This window comes from Scomber scombrus, chromosome 3, assembly GCF_963691925.1.
Source record: "Scomber scombrus chromosome 3, fScoSco1.1, whole genome shotgun sequence".
NCBI classification, from domain to species: Eukaryota; Metazoa; Chordata; class Actinopteri; order Scombriformes; family Scombridae; genus Scomber; species Scomber scombrus.
The window spans coordinates 10,802,991-10,828,355 of NC_084972.1; the positions used below are offsets into that span (position 1 = coordinate 10,802,991).

Genomic DNA, 25,365 nt, shown 5'->3' on the forward strand with positions numbered 1-25,365 from the left:
ACCATTAAAGACAGTAAATTAGATTTACTAAATGTGAGCAAACATTCTGTGCACAATTTCTTAGAAATCCGTAGTTTGAAATGTGTACAGCCTGTAATCTAAGACATGCTATTGATTTACAGCGGCTCCATGGTTTATGGGTTATGTAAGTGTTATGTAAGTATGCGTTGTTATGAAGAGCTGTCAGGACGGCTGGCTACAACACGTTGAACCATCAGGCAGTGAAACACAGATTCCACAGGGGAAGAAAAATGCTTTATTAATATTTTAATATATATCAATAATACTGTATATACAAAATATGTACAACAAACAACCAATGTGTTACATTGCAAAATAAAAATCCCAAGTACCTCTTTCTATACAAAACTATTATTTTTGTTTGAACTTTACATTCACTCTCTTTGCAACAGACACGACATTTAAAGCAAATACATCGTCAAAACATCTGCCATCGTTGTGTCTGTGTTAAATGAGTAAAGGCAACAGCATGAGCTAAGATCAGGCCTTAACTTGACCGGGAATTTGTGGGCAAGATGCAAGTGTGGTTGAGCACCATGCTATATACGCACTCTCTTGGCATACAGCAAAAGACTATGTCAACCTTTCTCTGGTGGCGATGCAAATACACTCAATGGGTCACGTATCAAAAATAGAGATGTATGAGTAGTATAAACAAAGAAAAAAAAAGAAGAAGAAAACAAGACATTACTTCACAGGAACTCCATCTACATACACAAATAGTCATGTGTCACAAATTAAATTGTAAAAGCATGTATGGCAACATCACTCTTCAACAGACATGTGAATGACACACCTCGTACAACGCCCTGAATTCTTTAAACATTATGAACATTTGTGTCCATTTAGCTCCATGGTAATTGAAGGGTGAGTGGAGCAATGTCCTTTCTGATGTCTCCGGTCGACATGAACCAGACTTTTTTTTTGGTAACATTCTAGTCTAAACAATAGTTTGTTGCAGTTACAAGGAGCGACAAACACCTTAAGGTAGATCTTCCATCCACAGATCTACAGCAGGTTATAATAATTCAAGCAGCATCTACAAGGGGCTTTTGTTCAATCTTTACATTCATTACAGACTGGTGTGTGTGCAAAAACGTAGGTCCAAATAATTGGGGGGTGGGGGAGCTGGGGCCTTATCTGTGCCTTACATTCTGGATTTACCTCTGACATTCAACATTGAGTGCAGAGAAGATGATCATCGCTAAAAAAAAACCCAACTCTTGCGCTCTCTTATGCACTCATCCTCTTTAAACTGACCATTTCACAGTGTTTCAGAGCCATGCAACAGGTGATCTATGAGCCTTCACATGGGCACTTCAGGTTGCCCCTAAAAGTCCCGTTTCAGTGTGTAAGCTGATGGGATACAGGGTGGTGACCATTTGGGGTTCCTTGCTGGGGTCGATGTTCTGATGAGCCAAACAACAGCTGTGGTTTGGAGGAATATCAGCACATTTAAGTTGTGTTTACCCTCTTTTCAGTGAGCCAACGATTCAACCCTGTTCAACATTCAGAGAGCAAGATTCCAACAGAAAAAGTCTGTTTAGTCTTTGGTTTCCAAGTTCAATGGTGGGACCTGCTTTAAAGCTTTGTGAAGAGCAGGGGAGTCCATGGGGATCTGGTGGGGAACCGGTGACCCTGCCCTTGGGGACATCACAAGAGATGAGGGCAGAGACTCTGGAGGCAAACTAGCTGCAGAGCCACTCATGCTTGAGTACATGACAGGCATGCCCCCGGAATACCAACATTTCTCCAGCATGGGCAGATAGGCTGCCGCTGCTGCAGCTGCAGGGGGGATGAGGTAGAAGGGCAGGCAAAATGGGGGCTGGTTGGGAGAGAAACTCATGTAGCTGCCAGGACCTCCTGCTGTGTGACTGGGGAGGATTTCAGCCTCTGAGGAGTCAGACCTCGACTTCTTGGCCTGAGGCTCATCACCCTCCTGCTTGATGGCACTGGCTGTCCGATCAGATGCAGCATGCTTGAGCTCCCCCTCTCTGGCGTGGCTTTCTGACCACTGAGCTTTGGGGTCACGCTTGTCATGTTCTCCCCCATACCCGCTGTCAGTGTCCGTATCACTGCCGCTCTGCTCCCCCATACCATGAGGATAAGTCCTTTGGATGACGGGAACACAGTTCTTAGCTGGGCCTTCGGAGGTTCTTGGAGGCTGTCCGGCAGGTTTCTTCACTTTCTCTGAACTTTGAAGGACGGACTCGTCTACTCGACTGCTTTGATGATGCAGGACTTCGGCGGCAACCTTTTGGATGTGGGTGATGACATGGGAAGGGGTCAGGTCCCTGCTGCTTTCTTGGTTGGCCAGATAGTGGAGGACCTCTTTTGCACACAAGTGAAAGCCTGAGCGGAACATCTCCTCGTTGGCCTCTGCGGTGTCACCACCATGATCGCCTGATGGATTAAAACCACAACGTTAAAAAAATAGCCTTTCCTACGCAATTTTCCTTATATTAATTCTGACACATGCAGCACATCCCAAAAGCTTCCCTTTTAAAAAATGCTTGATAAAAAACAAAAGTTTCTATTTTACATCCAAAGGACATCACAGCATGAAACTTACTAATTTGCAGGTCCTTCTGTAGCGCAATAATTTTCTGCTGCTGCTGCTCCAGGAGAGAACTCAAGGCTTTCACATGCTTGAGAGTGAGTTCCAGCACCACAGCTTTCTCCAAATGACCCAGGGTCTAAAACAGGAAGACCTTCGATAAGCATGTTGATCTTTCTTATGTAACACATTCTGCAGCTGAACAGAGGACAAGCCTTGAACACCCACACACGCACACACTAAATTGTTAACAACAAATTCAAACCTCGTAATCATTTTGACAAAATAATAATAAACTGGAGAAAAAAAAATCCATATTTGTTCATCCCTTGTCTACTTTAAAATAAACTATTATTTGTTTAATCTCAACACTGAATCCAAAGACTGAAGCAAACAAATTGCTCAGCAGAACCATGTGGTGTCTCAGATTCCCTGGCTGGCAGCAGACATGCCATATGTAGAAGATAATACTCACTGTAAGCTTAAGATGTTCTGGCAACAAATCCTTCAGCTGGGCAATGCATTCGTTGATTCTGTCACGTCTTTTCTTTTCAATCAGTCGGTGGGGCAACTTGTACGTCTCCTGAAAAAAGGTTGAAATGTTGACAGTGAGATCCGGGCTGCTCAGTTTCAACTTATAAATATAGAATTATTATACATTTATTACTTTAATTTACCTTGCTCTCATCCCCGCGTTTCATGCCCCTCCTGGGTTTGTACATATAGATGGGAAACTCCATTCTATAGAGAAAAGATAAAAATTAGTTAGTCTTTAGTTTGGGTTAAAATTCAGTATAAAGTGCTTCATAAATTGAATAGGATAGAAAAGGACAGAATAGAATAAAATATTTTCTTTACCCAGGCATGTCAGCTATATCCAGAGACGCATGTTTTGGCACACAGGGAGGTGGTTGCGCACTGGTAATCCTCTCCATGTCGCTTAACTGTAAACCCCGAATAACTTCAAAAAAGCTTTCAAAAACGTTCCAATGTGTCCCTATAGTTGCACCTTAACGCGAGAAAAAAATCACAGAAAAATGCAACAAACAAACCAAAACAAAGAAAAAGTATCTCCTTTTATCCAGTGCGTGCTGATCCCGCTGTGAGCTGGAGTTGGGCACGACGCAGTGTTGTCACTCTGAGGTCCGGACTCTGTAGTATGTATAGGGAGGCTCCGCGCCCGGCTGAATGTGTGAGAGCTGGGTGGGTTTTTGACTACGTGTTAAATAAACCCTGTGACTGCAGGCACGTCTCCTAGACTCGACTCCGTCACATGAGCCTCACGTGTTGGACGGCGCGCTTTCAACTCCTCACCCTCCCCTGCGCGCCGCACGCACGCACGCACACAATCACACACGCGCGCACAAATACACACACACACCTCCTCCCCTCGGCTGGCTGCTAGAGTACAACCCATTTCTGTAGTACTCCTGCACTAGGGCCGAGTCCCGTGTACCACCATGAGTGTGCGAGTCGACCATGTTTACAAGACAAAAAGTGGAGCAACAGTCCTCATGTCAACACAAGTGTGAAGCGGTGATACACGCATGAACTGCAAATATTGTTGCTTTTATAATAAAGTGCAACAATAATAGACGTTGTAGCCCATAATGCGACATTTACAAAAATATACTCTTTTTTAGCGACATTTATGCGACATTTACAAAAACATACTTATTTTTAGCACATTGCACTTTTAAAGGACATAAGACCAGGCTATATATGTATATATGCATAGGCTATTATTACGCTATATCTTTATAGATTCCATGATTATTAACACCAATGAGATTGGAAAACGTGTCCACGTGTGTAAAGCTATAGGTTATAATATATAAGAACATAGGAACATTAGACTATAGATGTTTTTTTTTCAATTAATATAATAACACAACCACGAAACAACTTTTAACAATTGATTTCAATTGATTAAAATAATATGAATTATATATATATATACATTTAATATTGGAATGCTAGTTTGGTCTAGTATAAGTACTACCATTTTGACACATTTTTTAAATGTTCATATATGGTGAATTTGATATATGATTTTAATAGCCAGCTTCATACAGATCAGACTAAATATGACATAATAGAAGCAGCTATAATAGGTTAAAATGAGTCAACCAATAAGCAGCCGTGGTCACTTAAATGTGTTGATTTCATGGCGGCACATGTGGCAATCATCTCTACTGTGCGCGCTGTAGCCTGTGCATGTGTCACGCGCTGACAATGGACACCGTTTCATTTCGTACTGCAGCCGTTTACTGTGGCACGTGCACCTGCTGCGGGATGACAGCGCCTCTGTGGAGGAGCGTCCTGTTTTGTACCCAGCAGGCTGTCACGTTGAGCTCCTCATGGCTGGGAGGAAAAGCCGAGGAGCAGATCCCTGCCGGTGACGTCACGCACACAGACAACCCGAGAATGCCCGACTGCTCTGTCGGTTCCACCCGCCGACGTCCCAGCAGCGGCCAGAGACTAAAGATAGAAACAGCTCCAGCACGCAAAATGTAGCGGAAGTGAAGGAGAGGGGAAAGGGGTCCAAATTCCAAGAAAGAGAAACAGTTATGTCTCTGACACATTTTCTGTTTCCGTTGTTCTGAAGAAACCAGGCACAGGAACGCAGTTACACTACAGCTGTGATGTCAGTCAGCTGAGGTCTTGCGTAGTTTACCTCGTTTCATCTTTTTTTGTGGTTAGTATTAGGCCATAGCCCCCTTCCTATTGGATTATATTTAATATTCATGCAACTTTTGACCTCAACTGCTAACATTACTGTGGTGGTGCTACTGTACATCTTTTCCAAACCTTTCTATTAGTGTCCATAGCCTCCAAATGAGTATCCAGAATTAAAGTACACACACAGAATGGTAGTGTTATATTATTGATATTATTTACATTATTACATGTAAGCTTTATTTTTAATTGCTTGAGTTAATGTTAACTACTTCACAATGTTGGTTAGGCCTAGTTTAATATGACTGACATTATAAGCAGATCATATTTTTTGCATGTAACCTGAAAAGTAACTAGTAAGTATTAACTGTAAAAATAAATGTATGTGAGTGAAAAGTGCAATATTTCTTTCAAATATGCAGTGGGGTATGACGCAGCATCAAATATAAATACTCTAGTACAGTAAAGTGCCTCAAATTTGTACTTGTAGGCCTACATGTTACTTTCCATCAATGCCTATATTAATCCATGTTGTCACTGGGAAGTGAAAATTAGCAATTTTAATTTTATTAAGAATCCTATCATAGTGACAAAAGGGGACACTGTCAGCTCTATGAAATCTCTCTCTGTTTCCCATTAAGTCTCATTAACAGTGTTAGTCCACTGCTAACCCTGCTGAAACCCAACTCATGAGTCCTTGAGTTCAACTCCATCCTTTCACCCACACATGCCACCTTTACAGCTGCAGTAAGTGTATTTGTGAGGGCCATCATAGTAGACAAGAGTCTACTTTATGGTAGGCAACCCCCCATGTATTGACTTGCACTTATTTGATTCACTCTCTAAGTGAATGCAATGATCTTTAAATGTAAGGCTGTTAGTTAGTAAGATAAGCTTTATTCATTCAGGAAATCTCATTAAGGTTAAGATCTCTTCTGCAAAGGCGACCTGAGAACAGATCACATATACACAACATCACAAAAGATGGTTCGTTGTTAAACAGTCATCATACACACTGACAGACACACTAATTAAAATAAGGAGAAAAATATTTTAAAGAAAATCATATATTTGTGAACTGATAAGCAACATAACTGTGGAAGTCTGGCAGAAGCTTTTCAGATAAAAAGAAATCAAGAATAAGCATTTATTTGAGAATAAAAACTAACTTGAGAATAAACACTAACAGCATCATGAGTCATTTTGCGAGTGCATATACACTGTATGAGACTGAAAGACTGCTCAGCATCAGCTCGTCTAGAGCTCGATAAATACTTGCATTCAGGGAATCTTTCAGGAAAGCCCCTGAGTAATCAGGATATATGCAATTTTACGTTCACCCAATTACACACATTCCACTCACACTACACACATGAACTGTTTTCACACATGCATTCAGTTGACATAGTTTCCGTAAAAGATTAATTCAGAACATGGCCTAGTTTAAGTTTAATTACTGAACACATGTATTTGTCAGATTGTAATATTCAGTATTTTTTTATCTGCCAGGTGTGGCATTTAATTAATTTTATCAGTTCATATAGTTACTGACCTGAAAATGGAAGAACACCAGTATAAAGACAAGTGAATCATCTTAGATAGACGGAGCGCTGAGTGTGTGATAGTGTGCGATGGTGTAAGAATACACTTTGAAGCAAACAAATTGTTTCACATTTTTAACAACAAAACACACTAATGGATTACTTTAAAAGGGATAATTCCTCATTATCATATAATTACCCTATTATATCACTTTAGCAATAAACAGAGTACACAAAGTAAAGGATAATTACATCAATTTTAATAAATAATTCTACTTTAATATACAAATTGACAGTGCTTAGATTTTTTAATTAATCTTAACATTCATTTTGAGAAATAGTTCTTTTTTCTCCATCCCATTTTTCTATACAAAAGCAAAGGTAAGCAACAAACTTTATGTACACATAGTATTAAAAAAAGAGAATTCTAACAGTATCATGAAGACTTACTAAAACATTTTAGTAAACATGAGCGACAAGCTGCAAACGTGTATCAGACTTTAAATGAGGACAGAAAAACAGGCACAAATGGAACATGTTTGCTGCAGAACAAGAGAAGTGATGCTCGTTACATTTATTCCAGTAAAAGTGACACAACTCCTGAGCAAACCGTAATAGCATGAGTGACTCTGAAGCAGTAATGCAGTATATTTGACTGACAAGTCAAACATTCTAAATGTCTTTTAGACCCCAATTAAATAAATCATAAAATAAGTTATCACTGAGTATGACACAGTTGGATTTACACAGGTGAAATAATCTATCTGTATATATTGCTCTCACACAATATACTATGTGTATTGAGTGCATTTGACACTCAAGAAATATGCACATTTTTCAAGAAATAAAACAAAATACAAAAAGAAAATTAAGAAGGCCAGCTTATTAAATATTATCTCTATATTTGCGTAAGTAAATACAACCAACAACTCCCTATTTTATCCTGTGACGATTAAGTAGAGACAAAAACATTTTCCCACGCTTTCAAATAAGACATGATTTAGGGAACTTAAATCCACACACCAGTGAGGTTGCATATTTAAGTTTATATATTGCACGACATACAAACAAAAAGACATTAAATACTGCTTGTTATGCCAGAGATATAAATAGAAAATATAAAAAAAAAAAAAAAAAAAAAAAAAAAAAGATAAACAAATGATGGGACTAATTCCTCCTGTCCAGTCAGCTTTGTCCTGTTTTCAGGTTGAACCAGTAAAGGCCATGTGTTGAAAAACCCTCAATTTATCTCTATATAGAAAACATTTGGCACTAATTCCAACTGGACTGAACAGAACATGGTGAGCGAGTGTTACTGTTCGGAGCAACACGTGCGTGGGGTAGAGATCGTCTTATGACTACCTATGTTACAGTGTTTCCCTACAGTTACAAGTGACACTCACACTCAGTGCAGTATACATCATGTGCAACCTCTGAGTCCACACACAAAGCCGACGCTGAGCTGCTTCAGGGCTGTGTCAGTTGACCTTACGCAGGCTGCTGGGGGTTAACGTTCATGTGCTGAGGATGTCCCAACAGGCCGATTCGCTGCTTCTGCTTCCTCTGTTCTGTCATCTGAAGACGACAGAGGAGAAAGATTTTTAGAAAAAAACAACCCAAAACATTCACCTGTACCTCCATTGGCATCGGTGTCCTCTTCTGCTGTATACACGGGCAGCCTGTCTGGTCTAAAGCCTTGATCGATTCATTCTTTTCCTGCCACTTTATAGAAGCCACCAAACTCTGCACGGTGCTGAACTGAAACACATTCTTTTGAAATCCTGCCAGTCTTGTCATACACAGCCGCTGTGTCTTCTGACGAAAGCAGCAGAATACAAACTACTAAAAGTGAAACTCAGTCAAAAGAAATTTTGGAGATCAAGCAAAGCACATGAGTCATAACACAGATGTTAACCTTTAACCGACCGGAACAAGAATAGTTTTTCTGCTAAGAAATAACTTGAATTAACAGAAGGTAGCTACTTGCACCTCAACACTGAAACAAAGCAATATTAAAAGTGAGAAGACAGTGGTCTTGCAATGAGTGTTCTAAGAGAAACAATTCTGTGGAGAAGGAAGTGTGAGAGAAAAATATCATTAAAACACATCAAGTGGACAGTTTAAACTCATTTAGTGGTAAAACACTGGCCTTTTTTACACCATCGTTTTCTAATTAAGCCAATTTCATATGGAATGACAGAACACAGAGAACGCTTTGTGGCTCATTTTTCCTGTTTGTGCTCTACTGTGAACAAACGCCACAAGGCAAAATCTGTCCCAAGAGAGCGGAGAATATAAATTCATGAGCTGACAGTTTAAACAGATTAGAAGTTAGACGTCTGAAGTTGTTTTCTTATTAAAAAAACAGGTAGTCTGTACCTACGGGCCTTACAGATGTAGAATCTAAAGTGAAATGTGACCGATGCTGCAGTGCCCTCACTGAGCTTTCAGCAACACAATAATCATTTCCCCCTGTCTGGGTCAAAATGTCTCGGTAACATTCACTTCCTCACAGATAGTTCTCATTTCAAGAGTACAAGCATTTTACAATTCTGTTTACTAGAAACACTGGATTGCAGCAATTGTGCAATATTAGTGCTTAAGATCGTCTTTACACACAATCAGCAGAGTGCTCTCTTACACAACTTAGTGGAACTTGATTGTCAGAGTTCAACTACTGAAAGAATACTCTTACAGCATAACCATTTCATTAACTGGACTAATGGAAAGCAATAATTTCATAAGCTTTATAACCTTTTTTCCCCAACATATTGTGAAAGGCTTTATCCAGTAAATCAATTGATCAATAAAATTGATCAAGTAAAAATCAAGTTCAATTTTAGTTAACAGGGAAATAATTAAAACAGTAGGAACTAAAGACGTTGTTGGAGCCACATGAGCTGCGTTGTGAACTATGACTCATGTCCTTTTGCATTTAGTAAGCTCTGCACCTAAAAGGGGAACAAGCGGCAAACAACAAACCCTGAACTACGTCTGCTGTCCACAGTTGTAGGAAATCTTTTCTTTCACTTTTTGTGTTTTCCCCCACGATGAAGTCAGAGACACGAGAGCCGCTCTTGGGCTTTGTCAGCGTTACCTGTTCTTTGAGCTCGGTCAGCTGGCCCGAGAGGTTCGACACCAGTTTCATGGTGGATTCCAGTTTCTCCTGCAGGCTTCTGATTTCGTTCTGCTCCCCGTCTGCGTCACTGCTGACTAAGGACATGGCCCGCATCCGTGGGAACCAGTCCAAGTTGTGCTCCTGGTAAACAGAAAACGGAACAGTTAAGGCCAGTATATCAAAACATCACGGAAATTGATTTATTACACCCTTAATGGCACTTGCTAAAAATAGGTTGTACGCTCTGCAGTCTTCTAGGAAATTGTTATTTTTCTATCTAAATTAAATACCCCAATAAGCTGATTATTATTTTCAGATGTAGTGGAAAATGCCTCGGACATTAAAAACACAAATGGCATCAAGCGTGAACAACTGCAAGCCCCATTTGATTTGTGTTTTTCTCCAGAGGCCTGTTTTTTTTCTCTTTGCCTGTGTGCAGTGATTTAAAGCGTACTCTAAAAACGGAATCAAACGAATCATGAGGGACTTTCCATATTAGAATCACATGGGATATGGGGCATTCTTGAAATCACTCGCAACAGGCAGTTCACTTATCGGCTGATATTTTTTCTGTCACATCCACTCTTAATATAGACAAGACAAAACTGGCAGAAGTACAAAAATCTGTAAAACAGGACAGAGAAACTAACTTCCTCATTTGACTGTGCACGCATCACCTCACATGCAGCACTGAGATAAACACACAACTCTTGAATTCTCCTGTGAACCACAGACAATGCAATGAGCTGTTTAACAAAGAACTGAAATCACATATACTAATAATAGCAGCTGGAAGTGCCGATTTGCTGCAGGGTCAGATAAGGTTTTTTTTGATCAGTTTTTCTAATAGCTCTGAAATAACTGCTCCAAAGTCAGAATATAAAGGAGCTATTAAAGGTAAAGTCAGCGATTGTGATCCAGTGCACTTTTTGTCAAATTCAGCGAATATCTGCTAATGGTTGGCTAGCTGTCATTCTGTGAGTGCACTGGGGGAAAGAATCTGGTTTTCATACACAGCACTGGGAATTTAAACAGTGGCTCAGAGTTAGCCGCAAATAAATACTCTGGCTAATCAGCAACAGGGGGCATTTGTACTGGTAGACAGGACAGGGGGGAAGCTGTGGCCAATTAACATAGAAAGTTTTTCTCACGGTACACTTATGCTGCCTCTTTATTAAATGTATCAATCCACACTGAAGCTGAGACAATCTCATGGACACCCCCACAATTTTTTATGCTCCAAGTGTGTTTCTGATGTGTTTAGTGAAGCTTAATCTGAGCAGGCAGCCATTTCAATCACACAAATGTCCCGTTTCAACTGTTTTCAACTTATTCAGCGCATCAGTGAATAATTAATAAATACAAACACTGCTGATTTCTTCTCCTGGAGCTGACATGCAAACTACTCTGGTTCAGTACATTTCTGCTGTCAGTCAGCCTGGTGAAGGCAGTTTGTCCATCTGCTGTCCTCTCAGCTCTTCAGGAGCTGCAGCTGACAGAGATGCTGCTTCTGTGGACAGAGACGCTGACTGGTGTGCTCACAAGACGAAATTATTCTTCCGCTCGCGATAAATTCTTAGTGTAACAGAAGAGACTCTACAGCTGATTCATCACTGTGGACTCCGCCATATTTCTCCTTTGGTTGTTGCCATGGCAATGCACGTCAATGAATTTGGAGGGCGTGGCTTCTAAAGTAGCATGAAGGGAGGGGTGTTTTTGATTTGTCTTTCTCCAGAATTACTGCTAGCATATGCTCTTAATGCACTCATGTCAGTGAAATTACTGAACAGATTTCACAATTAAAGTGTTGGAGTTTGGCATAACGTGGGCAAAAATTGTTTAAATGTGGCTGGTGGCATAAACTGGTAAATCAATAGTTGACATTTTCACATGTCGGGAGTTGAGGGATTATTCAAAAAGGTCTGATTATTATTATTATTATCATCATTATTGTTATTATTATTATTGTATGTCTGAAAATAATGAAGCGTAAAAAAAAATAATCAAACCCTGTTTTTAAAACTACATATGCCATACTCAAACTGACTTCATACACTTGAGGATTCACAGGAAACAATTCATGCAATGTAATACAGTGTTACTGCTTTTAGGTACTTATTTTTAATCTTAGCCTCACTGTTTACTGTTCTTTCTTTACAGATGTAGCAGACCTACAGTTACTGCTGTTGCAAACTCAACCTTTTTTCATATTAAATTAATTAATTTGATTAAAAAAAATCAAAACAACAACAACAAAAAACGTTTGGGCCACATGATACCAAGACCACAGTAAAATTGACTGACTTCTTCACTAAAACAATGTAAGTTTAAGTGACTGCACTGTAAACAGATACATAGTTGCTCCTCTGCTGTTTTTCAGCAGAGAGTAGCTGCTCGAGAAGTGTTAAACCGCATTTGCTCTACCATGAATCAGTGTGAATGTCAATAACTCAAGCAGGACAGAAGAGCAAAAATAGTAGCACTTACAAACAATTATTGGAAAATAAAGGTAGAACTGATTAATAGAATTCACATGTAGTAGTTTTATATGAAGTTGTGTTTACTGTGATTTTAATGCACTTTATTTTATTACTTGTGCACAATTCACAGTGACTTGAAACCCAGCAGTCTCCTCGGTGGTTGTTGTGTCCCAAAACGGTCACTCGGCCGCATTCTTTCACGCTTCTACCTCCTCCGGCACTTGACCATCACATGCCATTGTTATTGTGCACTGGCTGAACCTGCTTCCCAAATGGCCAAAGTCATGTGAGCACATCCATGTTTAAAACATAAACACACATCCCGCACACCCAGGTCACTGTCATGTGCTCAACTGGCATCAGCCCTAATGCGGCAGGAATGAGACAGAGGATGCTGCATAGCCACTGAGGTCATTGGGTAGAAACAGTGCAGTGCTGAGGAACCGGGCTGGAAAAGTCCCTAGGTTTCAGTGGTTGATTCAGAGATATATGGGTGAGTGAGGTGGCCATCCGAACCACAAACCAGTCCTGGGTCAGACAGCAGGCAGAGGGGAATCACACAACACTAAGATAATGAGCAGCGCATACTCATTCTGAAAGGAGGTGAGAACTGCTGTGAGCAAGTTTGACTTCCTGAATGCAAAGAGGCAGAGCCTGTGTTTACCTAGTTTACCTGCCCCGTCCCTGCTAACACAAATACACTTATTATATCTGAACACAGCACCGGCTTCTCTCAATATACTTATGTTAACAAATACGTTTGTTGCAACATAAGTTGTACGTAAAATGGAGAATGTGCAGTTTCAGTACTTAAAAGCTTTCAATGAAGCTTTCAAGTCTGTCAGAGATTAAAACATTTAAAACATAATGTTTAAAAAAAAAACACCTTTCAGTCATCAGCCCACACACCCATATCCTGCAAAACAACATGACAGAGGTCATTTCCCCGTTTTGGATTCTGCCTGCCGGCCAAAAGACACACACATGTGTGTGTTTGTTTGACGACTCTGTGATCAACAGCTCTGCCTTCTTTCCATCCCCAGTGTTTACAAATGAAAGCACTTCCAGTAAATTGAGAGTTGCAGCCACGACTGAAGACTCTACATCACGCTGGTTCAATGGAAATGACGGAAGTACATTTTTCATTATTAAAACCGCACGGGCCATGACAGAGAAACAGGATGCTCTGTGGTTAAAACAGCAACAGAAAACGTCACAGTCATGCCACAAGCCACCTGACGAGCTGACAGCCCACTCAGTCAACATATGCAAATAAATGCCCAAAACATCTTCACACATCTGAATAGAAACAGGCAGATAGTGTTTAAGCATATTTTGAGCTACTCTCAATGGTTTTGTGTTTGTGGTGCCGGATGTTTCAAATCAGCTCGCAGGCCCACTGCTCTCACTTGCAGTATTGGACGCAATAAGAATTAGGGCAATGAGTGTGAGCCAAGCGTCATCTTTTTAAACTTTAGACATGACAATTCAACCATAGCCCTCCACCATTGACGTCAGTCCCAGTCATTGTCAGAGTAGTCTGACTTCTACACCCCCTTTCTCTCCTGATGCTTCTTCTGTGTCACTGCAGCATCAAATAAATTGAAACACAGTGGGAGAGAGGTGCATATTGAGAGAGAACAGATTGAGGAGCTTCCAAATTATGTTTCTGGTGCAAACAATTAGAAATACTGTGGGATCATTTGGAAACAAGCTGCATAAAATACAGCAGCGAAATTTAGAAACACATGAGTGCACGCTGATAGAGGTGTTTCATAAGTCATTTAGTTAATGTCATTTTGTTGTAAATTTTGGGAGTAATTTACTCTCCTCAAATGACACATATTGCCTGGGTCAAACATCATTTAAATACACTGAAATTCAATAAATAAAATACAAGTGCAATATAACCACAGCCTATAACACAGTGAGTAAAGTTTATGTCAGAAATGATGGGTAGAGTGTACAGCATACTATTTGTGTATGCAATACAATACAATTTGTGTTAGTAATATGATAAAACAGAAAGATAGATAACTAGGAAAAAATACATAAAAACAATGTTTGTGATTTTTCTTTTTTCCTTTAGTGGTACAAGTGTCTATTTTAATAGGATGAAGAAAATGTGTAACCTTCCTGGTAAGCATGCAAAAATAAACTTACATTCTATTATTTACTCCTTTGAAAGTGTATTTATGCAGGAACGCAGCATTTTTGAATATAAATAATAACATTAGAATAAGTAAAAACACAACATGATTGAAATAGAGGCTGGAAAATATTCTTCATGCACGATGTAAGAAATACGTTAAGAGGAGGGAAACTCTTTGAACACTGAAGCTTTTGTAGATAACTTAGACAACAGGTCACAGAGGCCCCGCATCAAACACTTGCATGTGAAGCTGAGAGCTGATGTTAAGGATGACTGGGTCTGCTGACGGGTCAATGGGGTCTTCCACACCATGAGTGCATTCACTGCCCTTACTTGCCTCTAAAACCTGCTGATCAGAACACACTCTTGGCCAACTCATTTTTAACTCCGGAGGGTGCAAGGTTAATGGGAGAGAGGATGGGGGTTAATCCCAAATCAGGTGGTTCCTCACAAGACTAAATGTAACCTATTAAGGCAAAGGGTAACAAAGTGGGCTCAATGGCATCTGATGAGAAACTGTGTCAGAAACTGACAGTCGCACAAGTGCGTCAGGAAAGCAACCACTTCAGAAGAAGGGGCTTTCCTTTGACAGTTAAAAAAACTGCTTTGTAATTGCTCATAGGCTATCAGTATGATGAAACAATGAAAAACAGTCGATCAATCAATTGTCTTTGTTGTTTATTTTAACAGTAAATTTCCAGATGTTGTTTGGTTGAGTCAGTTGTGATATTAGAGGTCTACTGGTGATGCCTTGTTTTGAGTTTGTAATGCTTAATAGTTATGATTTGAACATTTTTAAGATAATGTAACTAGTTAAATATAATTGTATCATTTAAAAAAAAAATGTCCTTTTAGATTCAAACACACTGTTGGAAATAATGTTTTTACAATTCAGCATTTAAAAACACCTTACAAATAAACTCATGAAAGTATCATGCATGTAATAAAATACATCATAACATAATATAACAAAACATGTAAACCTGAGTCAACGTCATGTTAAATAAACATTAAATAGTACATTTTATAAATATTGAGCGTTCATTTTTAAACAAGATATTTACACTGCGGCAAAAAAACAAAAAAACAAAAAATAATCATGAGGTGTTTTGGTTTGCCTAAGCAGCCTCGTTAGGCGATGTGCAGGGTGAGACCTGTGTGTGTTAGATTGTGTGAGTGTGTTTAATGATTAAAGCAAGGAATGTCGGCTTCGGGGGATTAACACATTTTATGCCAAAGACAAACTCTGTCTGAATGTTAATTCTCCATTCACAAAGCTGACTGATGTGATAATACTTTGGAAGAATTCAAGGTCATGGAGGAAGGGATTACATAATGCAGTCCTCTGCAGTACTCTGGGGCAGATGAGGTAAAAACTAAAAAAAAAAACCCTGCCTAACACCACAGCAGAGAAATAAAAAGGCTGCAGTAATCAACCCTGTATAAGCCTGTATGAACCTGACTGCTGAAGTCGCAAAGCTCCAGTGTTGTTCTGGATTGAAGGTTAACCTCAGTAAAGACCACAACAGTAGCTGATACAGCGCTGCACAGTACCTTTGTGTTGTCTTTCAAGCACACATGAATTGTTACCTGTAGTAGCAAACAAGGTGGGGCATAGCTATATTTTCAGAAGAGGGGAAATAAATCCACACTCTCTCCATCCATATACACTCACATACATACACAGTATACCTCTCAGAAAAATACCCCAGCATAGATTTGAAGGATTTCACAGTGCAAAGGAAGTTTGAAGAGTTAAAAAGCTAAATGCATGTGGTGCATGACAACATTCTTACCCTGATCATTTCAGCCACATAGCTCTCTGGGCCAGTGTACTCTGTTGAATCCTTGACCTTCACCAGGACAATGAAGAACAGGTAGTGCCACATGTTGTGCTCAACTTTGATGTGTTCTTCAAAGGTAACAGTCTTATTGTCGAACTTGTCTCTCTCCAAACCTAAGAATGAAAGGATACACACACACACACACACACACACACACACACACACACACACACACACACACACACACACACACACACACACACACACACACACACACACACACACACACACACACACACACACACACACACACACACACACACACACACACACACGCAACCACAAACACCCCAAATAAACAGTGTTCTCATTTCTTTGGAAGAGTGAAGAAATAAAGTTTGTGGCCATATGACATAATCATTCTTGTGACCTAAATGAAGATAACTGCAAGAGGAAATGAGGTCACGAGGGAATGGGTAGACAAAATGTCAGGGGTGAGATTTACTAAGTGTTCATGTATTGTTTGTTACAACAATTGAAGCCCTGTCATTCATATACCTCTCTCACTGTATGCTTTTGCAAAACAGGAATAACCCTCGATAGAATTGCGAAACATGAAGCAGTAAGAATGACCACAGCTGACTGACGATTGTTCAGATGTGACACCAATATCTGAATGCTTAGAGGAGGCCTGTGTCTGAGTGAGTGTACAATCTGACATGGTCAAGACCCATATGGCAACAGGAAGAAACACTCCTCCTCCACAGCAGCACCTGCCATGACTAACCATTCATTCTGGGAAGAGGAGGCGTTTCACTGGTTATACTACCCAGAAAAACAGCCCCCATTTTGCAAAGAGCCCTGAAGCGAAGCTGCAACACCGCAGTCTCACACTTACAGCAGGCTAAGAACAGACCCCTCATCTGATTTCACTTGATTTTCGTCATCTGCTGCAAGCCTCCACATTCACACTTGCTGATTATACGGCTAAACAACTACCATGCAGCGCAGTACCAAGTATCGATTGCCGCTTTGACAATGTAACAGCAAGAGATTTCCGTTTTATCAAATTCTAAGAAGGGAGTCTAATGTGCAGCAATGATGGGAAAAAGACAGGAAAATAAGTGTATAAAGGTCATGAGTCACATTCCTATAATTTTGACAAACCTGCACGCCTTTAACTGCTGAGTAGGCAGAATAGTTCTCTGTAGTCATCAAGAATGTGTTTCCTTATATTGTTCCGTGACTTGATATTGTCACAATATTAAAAATGCATCTTTGTTTGATTCCTCACCGCAAATAAAACATGTTGTCTTCAGTATTTCCTCTTTCTTCTGCTTCTCGCTCCTCAGGTCAGCAAACGTGTCGATGATAACACCAAAGATGAGGTTGAGGACAATGATAATAACCATGAAGAAGAAGAGCAGGTCGTAGATCACTCTGGCTGCAAAAAGGGGCTCCTGTTGAAAGTGAGGAGGAAGAAAAGAGTACGTTTTGCTTTCTGTACTGATCTCAAACTTCTTGAGCTATGTGTAAAATAGATGTAAGTCATTTGCAGATATGCTTACAGAGAAGATAAACTATAAAGTATTCTATTACAAAACTGGGATTATATAAGACATGGACAGATTTTTATATTAGATGTGAAATCCAATAAATAATAATATTGAGGGTTATATTAATTAATCATTAATATTTCTCAGCATACATCCGTGTACATAGACAATGATATGTAATAGTCATTTTGAAAACTGAATCTTAAAATATAATTATAATAGATTCTAAATCTAACATTTAATTAATGCTTAAATGTTTGATTCATGTCACGTTTTCATTGCTAAAATTATAAATTACCTTGAGGTGGAAAAAGGCTAAATTTATGAAAACATGGACCCTGTTTTTATCAATTTTTTTCAGCTTTTACTGGAATACCATACCATACTTATAGTTCGCTCTTTGCATACAGTGCGTCATCCGGTTACACATGTCACTCTTACATGTGAAACAAAACCTGGCATAACTGAAAACCGAACACAAGAATTTACATGAACGTTAAGCTAACTGACTGAGTCACGAGTCCTCGTTCTCTGATTCAAACTGCAGATTGAACACATTTTGTGGTAGAGCACAACCAGGATGATGTCGTTTAACCATTAATGCCTTTCCTGGCATGTGCTACATGCAAACTCTTTGGCCTTATAGCAGAGCATATCTTTTAAACACAGAGAGCCTCCACAAATATACTGTAGCCTTCACTGCACTCCTTACAAGAAACCTCATCCATCTGATAAGAAATTAGTCAACAGTTCTATTTTTTTCTGATTGGGTAAAATATATCATGTACTTTTTGAAGTTAGAAAAAAAATGTACCCATTAAAAACAAAAATGCCTTTTTAAGATTTCATACCAGTTTAATTTAATTCAACTTAATTCAATCTTTGTGCATGCTTGTGTGTGTGTGTGCGTGTGTGTGTGTGGGGGGGGGGGGGGGGGGGGGGGGGGGGGGGGTATTTTTTTTTATATCTATGTAAGAATTAAGGACAATGTCCAAGTTAGACAATTTTAAAGCCAAAAGAAAAAAAAATCTGTACATTTAATGATATTGTTTTAATATACTCTCAATCTAAACTTCACATTTATTTCGTCCTTGTTCTTGTGTTCCTGTTTATTGTACCTCCTTTGATGGCTTCCTCAGGACGTCCCCAACACCTCCTCCGCTCCTTAGGCCATGACTCAATACTGTGACAATGCACATCAGCAGGGAGTCACATGATCGCTCCTTGTCCTCTATCACCACTGCTGATGGCTGGATGGCAAGGGAAGCTATGGAAACATATGTGAACTGTCAGGCATTTATTTCCTGTATAGGATAAAGTCTGCTGCATTGCGGTTACCCATCAACAATTCTTTAAACATAAACCCATAAAAAAGGAGGAAGTCACTGAGGAAACCGCTGCACTAAAATTAGAAAAATCTAGATCTATTTTACTACTGATAAAAACACATTTGAACCATAATAACACTGAACCAGCGCCTTCGGGGGTCTCTGAGGGCATAACGAAACTGGGAATTTTTTTCAAGCTATTCACACATAAACAAGTCACCGGACTACCATAATTAGCCAGCCTGGTGGTGATGGATAGGGAAGCCTAGACGAGGTCAGGCCTCACACAGTTTGAGGATTCGACATGGTTGGTTAATCAATTTTAAGGTGGCGCACGGGTTCATCTTAGATTGGAGGCCTTTCACATGGAGGTCAGTAGGTTTGCAAGAACTCGCTGTTTGTGGTGAGAAGCCCTCTGCGCCATCGCTGAGTGGACCCATCGACCTACTTGTACCTGATGGTAATTAATCCCTGACCTTTCAACCCTGGGCCCCTACATCACATCTTAGGCTTGGCCCCCTGAGACAAACAAGAGGTCTAAACCCCCAGTATTTCACCCAGCTCCCAGAAAGCCCTCAATTTGCCAAGCCAGTCATAATCCCATGACCACCTGGCCGCTCAGATTTACAGCTCAGTAGAATGAATATTCTCTGACTGAGTCAGACGTCTGTGAGGACATAAAGACCTTGAAATACTCACACATAAGACTTCGCACATAGACAAGAGAGACAGAAGCACACAGTCACACACAAACACATGGGAATCTCTTGAGAGACATACATGCACAAACATGTGGATTAGAACTTGAAAGAACCCTTCGACCCTGGCGGCCAACCTCCACTCCAGTCACACAAACTTGGCTTACAAAGTTGGCTTTCACTTTTGTCTTCTTACCATCCATCACGGCTTCTGCTGAACAGTTCTCTCCATTTTCTTTCTGACACGCTCCACCAGAGAAGAACTCTCCCACCATACTGGCTCCATGTTCTGTTCAAAGGAAACAAAGCATGTTGGCAAACATTTTTTTACAACACATATTAATGATAACATCCTTCAAATGCACAGATTGAAGGTAATACTAAAAGCAAGGAAATCACAATAATAAAAGTAAAGGCATGTGCATGACACTGGACACATAGCATTATTACTAGTCTTCCTTTTGTATTTCTTAGCTGCACTTTGACTATATATAGTAACTAACATCCAGTGTGTATGTTTGTGCTGAGGAGAAACATTCCATGTATTCACCTCTTGGCTGTGTGGGTCAAGGAGGGCAAATCATTTATCTTGGCCCCCATAAGGGAATGATAGGAAACATATACTTCAATGTACCTAGTGTTTTGTTGGGTATCCTGTCCACAGCCAAAATGAAATCGTCTTTGAAGAAGATATAGCCCACAATGGAGAAGAGGTAGACGAGGATAAGAGCCAGCACGGCTGTCAGAACAATGGAGCGGCCATTGCGGGTCACACTCTTAATTACGTTGAGCAAGGTCTCTTCTCGGTAAACCAGATCAAAGAGCTGGAAAGAGGACACATACAAACATGTGTGTACAATGTGTGTGTGGTAAGCTTGTGCAGGAAGAATAGAGAAGCGTGTGGGTGTAAATGTGAGCACAGTGGCTAATAAAGGCCACAGTGGACATATGACACATTGTTTGTTTGGATCATTGCCTTTGTTTAAATCTCCTTGCCCTAATCTCATGGTTAAATGAGGTTGGTGGAGAATATTTGCACATTTATAGCCAATCATATGGCATCTAAATACAATTTTTATTTCATGTTTCTCTGTGTTACAGTACAAATTAAATAAAGTTTTAAAAAAAGGCAAGACATTATTTCTTTATTTTTATACTTTTGTTAATATACCAGTGCGCCTTGGGTGTTTATGTACATGTGAGAAATGTTTATTTGGTGATTAGTTGAATGTGTTTCGTGTGCTCACGCACCAGCAGGCTGTAAAAGAAGACATGGACGAAGACCCCCAGGGAGCAGATAATCAGGTAGAGCAGGTGGTACAGGAACTCCACATCCATGATCATGGCTATGTAACCACGTGTGAATGTTCCACGGTTCCCGACGAAGCTCGTCAGGAATATGACTTTATTACATAGCTTAAGAACAATAGACACCACAGAGACAACATGTAGAGACAACAGCCTGATCATGATAATACATAGCATGTTCAAAGAGAAAAGGATGGATTACACAGTAGCAGTGTTATTTTTGTCTTTGGGTGAGATTTTCAAACGCTTTTTGTTCAAGCAACTTAAAATAAAATGGATGTAGTTGAGTGATGTGAAATCTCTGCTGTGGGTGACAATTATATTATAAAATACCTAAACTGTTAAACTATAGTGTGCCTACACATCTACTTATTTCTGCACTGCAATACATATTTGCCCAGTATCAATAAGTGTAATGTTTAGTTAATGTGCGGCATGTGACTGCGCCTCGTTCCAAGACGAATTCCAGTCAAACATCTACCGGGCATTAAAGCATATCTGGCTCTGATATGGCATAGAAGTTCTGTGCAAAAAAGGTCAATGCTTATCTGATCACACTGATTCACACTTACATTGAAACCTCCCAGCAGCAGCAATGTGGGCTCTAAGCCCACAGAGAAGATCAGGCGCAGGATGGTGGAGGCAATGAGCGCTCGGATGCCGTGAGGCTGAGGCAAGATGATGACAATGGCTAATGAAACCAGCATGGCCATCCACAGCAGGGCAGATAGATGAGGCTCCAGGGTACCTGAGGATGAAGGGGGACGGGTGTGAACCTTTCCAGTCAGTGTTAATGACGAGCCAACTATTACAAGTAATTAATGGTATTGTTCCCTTTTTACCATGTCATCAAGAAGAAGAATTCAGTACGTCAGGCGTAAAACATGTCACTCCTCTACAACTGTACATTACAGGTCAACATGTCTTAAAGCATTTGGGGAAGAAAATGTACCTGTGAATCTCATTGTTACATATTCAGAAAGAACTGTGACATCAACATGAATGCACAGTTTTGTAGTTACAGCAAAAGTATGCAGAGCATGCACTCTGTTTCATCAACGCCTTCTTTCTCTACGTTTATAAATGTGCTTCAGAAATTTGTCAGGAGTTCAATGCCATGATAAGTGGGCCTACAGGGTTTGTTATTCAGTCCTCATGCTTCTTTTTTAACCAAACATGTCTATGCCATTATAATTCTTCGCAAAGTTGAGGTAAACATTCCAAGTTAAATGTCAAGTGAAGGAATTTAAGCTGACCTTCAGGATATATCATCTGTACATGTTTTATTGATGGACTCCATGTGCAAACAAGACAAAGATATCTTAGCTGTTTCAGGCACGAACCCAACAGTTTTTCCAATGATACAATCAAACAAAGACCTAAGCAGAAGTCTTTGATTGTGTGTGTGTGTGTGTGTGTGTGTGTACTTTTTTTTTTTTTTAATCCCTAACAATCATTGTAGGTCAGCAAAGCATTATCATGAGCTCACCAGGCTCCAGCTCAGAGCCAAGTCCTGACCAGCATGTAGCAGAAAGGCTGCACGACTTTGTTAATGTTACAGTAATTTAATTCCTCTGATTTAACACATGAACACATTTATCAAGTTGGACAGGAGTTCAGTCACGTTTTTTCTTTTCTTTGAGGCACCGAGAAGACTCATGTCTTCCCTCCTTCCCTTCCTTTCTGAGGCCTCCTTCTTCTTGCCTTTCTGTGTACAGATCACATGACAGGTATTCGTTACATAACCCCTGTTGGCTAAAAATAAACTTGGCTCCAGTTAAATTCATCAGGGATGGTCCTGGGCACTGCATCGTAACAGGCCGCCCGGGCAATGAAACTTGGCAGCCAACCCAGACACAGCGGCTTGGACGTCACACACCTACAGTCCAAGACCATTCATCTCTCTTACTTGCTTACTCTGCAGCTGTAAGGAGATAGACTGACCTTGACGTGCTTACACTAAAACATAGTAAACTCTGTGTACAGCTTTGTTGCATGACGATTTTACTGTGCATACTGACATTTCTCTTATTATTGACGAGTGTCTGATCGATAAAGCCCAGCTGTTTGTCTGCTTCTACTTGCATTGTCAAATTCAAGCACCAACTGTGACAGTGTGAAGGCTCTGGCACTTTCACTACTGGTGAAGGATTACCAAACTGAAATACAAACACCAACTAGACTTGAACCATAGCATCACTCTACAGAAGTTGCACAGCCTGGAGAAATTCAAGGCGCTTATTTCTACGAGTTCAGCACATCTGCCCACCGCTGGGAAAAAATCCCAATCCCAATCTCTCTTCAAACAAACCTACTTGAAGAAATATCAATTGATAAACATATGAGTAAACTGTGCAGCTGATACAACGATATTTAAAGTGGTTTTATGGTTTAACCATCTATAGAGTCTGCTTATTATGCATACTTTTTAAAGTCAGAAAACTTTTAGTAAATGCTGCCCAAATTAGGTTCAGTGGACTACTGTGGTTTATTTGAGGTTTACAGGTAGTATTAACAAGAAAAATGTCTGAGCTCATAAGAATCCAGGGCAGAATGTGAGTGTATGCATCTGTGTAGACATTAAATATTCACCATTGTGCAATATAAGGGTGGCATAGATTTTGTCCTTTTCATTTGATAGGTAGCCTCAATTTTAAGCCAACATCACTTAACCCGGCACGCACTAATTGACATGTTCTGAAATGACCTGCTAAGCTCTCAGAAGACCTTTGACACTGAAAGCCACATGGAGTTTCTGGAGCTAGGCTTACAGCCTCTTTTTTTTTTTTTTTTGTCTTTTCTTTACCGCTGCGAGGAAGTTCAAACAAAAGGGACCTCGCCGTTTGACCCCAGACAGAACAATTGAAAGTTTATACGAATCACAATGTGCGTCTTCTCTCTGCTACTCTGTTCTGGAACAATGGAAGCCTTAATGGCTGTGGCTTTTCACATCCCCACAAATACTTCACTCAAGGAGAACTGAGAAAAAAAGGGAAAGGAATGACAGACAGCAAAACAAACAAAACTGAGACTGCAAGTAAAAACATGCTCATGACTGTCACTTCTTCCTTTGGTTCATGGAAAACTTCCAGTCACACAGGAATTGTTGTCACTCAGTTGTCTTCTTTTAAAAGGAAAATGATATCTCTGAAGTTGCCTGTTACAACTTGTGACCAAACAGGACACAGAATTTCACAACCTTAATCTGTAAATTTAGGCCACATGACAGAACTGACCTGGGGTTAATATGGTGTGCAGAAAAAGGTCAAATATGTAGATCCCACAAAGAAGCTGATTTACCTCTGTTCTTTGCCATGCTTTTATAAAAAAGTTGGATTTTTTTGGTCACAAACATGGCGAGACCACAGTATTTCTGGCAGTCAGAACACACCTAATTACCAGTGTTGCATATGGAGAAGAAGAATCGGATAACATGTGAGGTCAGGTGTTAGTGTCAAGCTCAGAAAAGGTAGAGTATCAATAAACAGGTCAGGACCTAATTAAGAACAAATCCGTCTTGGTCTTGTGTGACAGCACTGCAGTTCAAGACCCAAATCTACGGCTAGCATTGCATTCTCATCACACCTCCATTTCTTGTGAAACTCACTTTGGTTAGGGAGGTGTGAGGCTACACCCAAACCACAGGCACGGGAGCACAGTGTTCTGTAAGGCCCTGTGCATGTTTAGCACTAATAATGCATCTTCTGTGATCTGATCACATACCAGCTGCTCTTGATACATGTTTGATAACATTAAACAGCAAATGTTCAAGCCTTATTAGCAGGTGTTCATTTGTCAAGTTGATAAGAAAATTCTCTCCTGACCTGACAGCACTTCATCATTTGCAGTTTCAAAATTGAATTAGCTCATGTTGTACATGATTTCTATGATTTGTTTTAGTTAGCAAGTCCTTAGATTCAGACCTGAAAAAGTGCTGGTGCTTTTTAAGGTCACTTGTATTTTCAGACACGAACAGAAGAGAATGTGAGTGTAGAGGAGAGAATTTGCAGAGTTCTTGGCGAACTTGTGGTTTTCACACCTGGAAATCACTGTGGAAAGTGGGTGTGATAGCCAATTTGTTAGTTTCAGAAAGACACATTGCCCTTTCCTGCCAAAATATCAGGAAGAAGCTTTTTACTGATT

At 40.0% G+C, this 25,365-nt stretch overlaps 2 protein-coding genes across 3 annotated transcripts in view; both read right to left on the minus strand.

Moving 5' to 3' along the window:
* Positions 1-242: 242 nt before the first annotated feature.
* bhlhe40 (basic helix-loop-helix family, member e40) lies at positions 243-3,776 on the minus strand. The gene is made up of 5 exons (XM_062416256.1): positions 3,437-3,776; positions 3,256-3,319; positions 3,054-3,161; positions 2,594-2,717; positions 243-2,424 (listed from the first exon to the last, which is right to left on the minus strand). Exons 1-5 carry the CDS (start codon positions 3,511-3,513, stop codon positions 1,565-1,567), a joined length of 1,233 nt encoding a protein of 410 aa, XP_062272240.1. The 5' UTR covers positions 3,514-3,776; the 3' UTR covers positions 243-1,564.
* Positions 3,777-6,926: 3,150 nt separating this feature from the next.
* The window catches only part of itpr1b (inositol 1,4,5-trisphosphate receptor, type 1b), an 83,493-nt gene continuing 65,054 nt past the window's right edge, over positions 6,927-25,365 (minus strand). For both annotated transcript variants that reach the window (XM_062442113.1, XM_062442122.1), the window contains 9 exons: positions 21,795-21,970; positions 21,166-21,330; positions 20,549-20,738; positions 20,111-20,203; positions 19,007-19,155; positions 17,627-17,792; positions 16,345-16,505; positions 9,896-10,057; positions 6,927-8,373 (listed from right to left, as the gene is read on the minus strand). In XM_062442113.1, coding sequence (XP_062298097.1) covers positions 8,287-8,373; positions 9,896-10,057; positions 16,345-16,505; positions 17,627-17,792; positions 19,007-19,155; positions 20,111-20,203; positions 20,549-20,738; positions 21,166-21,330; positions 21,795-21,970 — 1,349 coding nt within the window. In that variant the 3' untranslated portion in view covers positions 6,927-8,286. The remainder of the gene's footprint in view (positions 8,374-9,895; positions 10,058-16,344; positions 16,506-17,626; positions 17,793-19,006; positions 19,156-20,110; positions 20,204-20,548; positions 20,739-21,165; positions 21,331-21,794; positions 21,971-25,365) is intronic.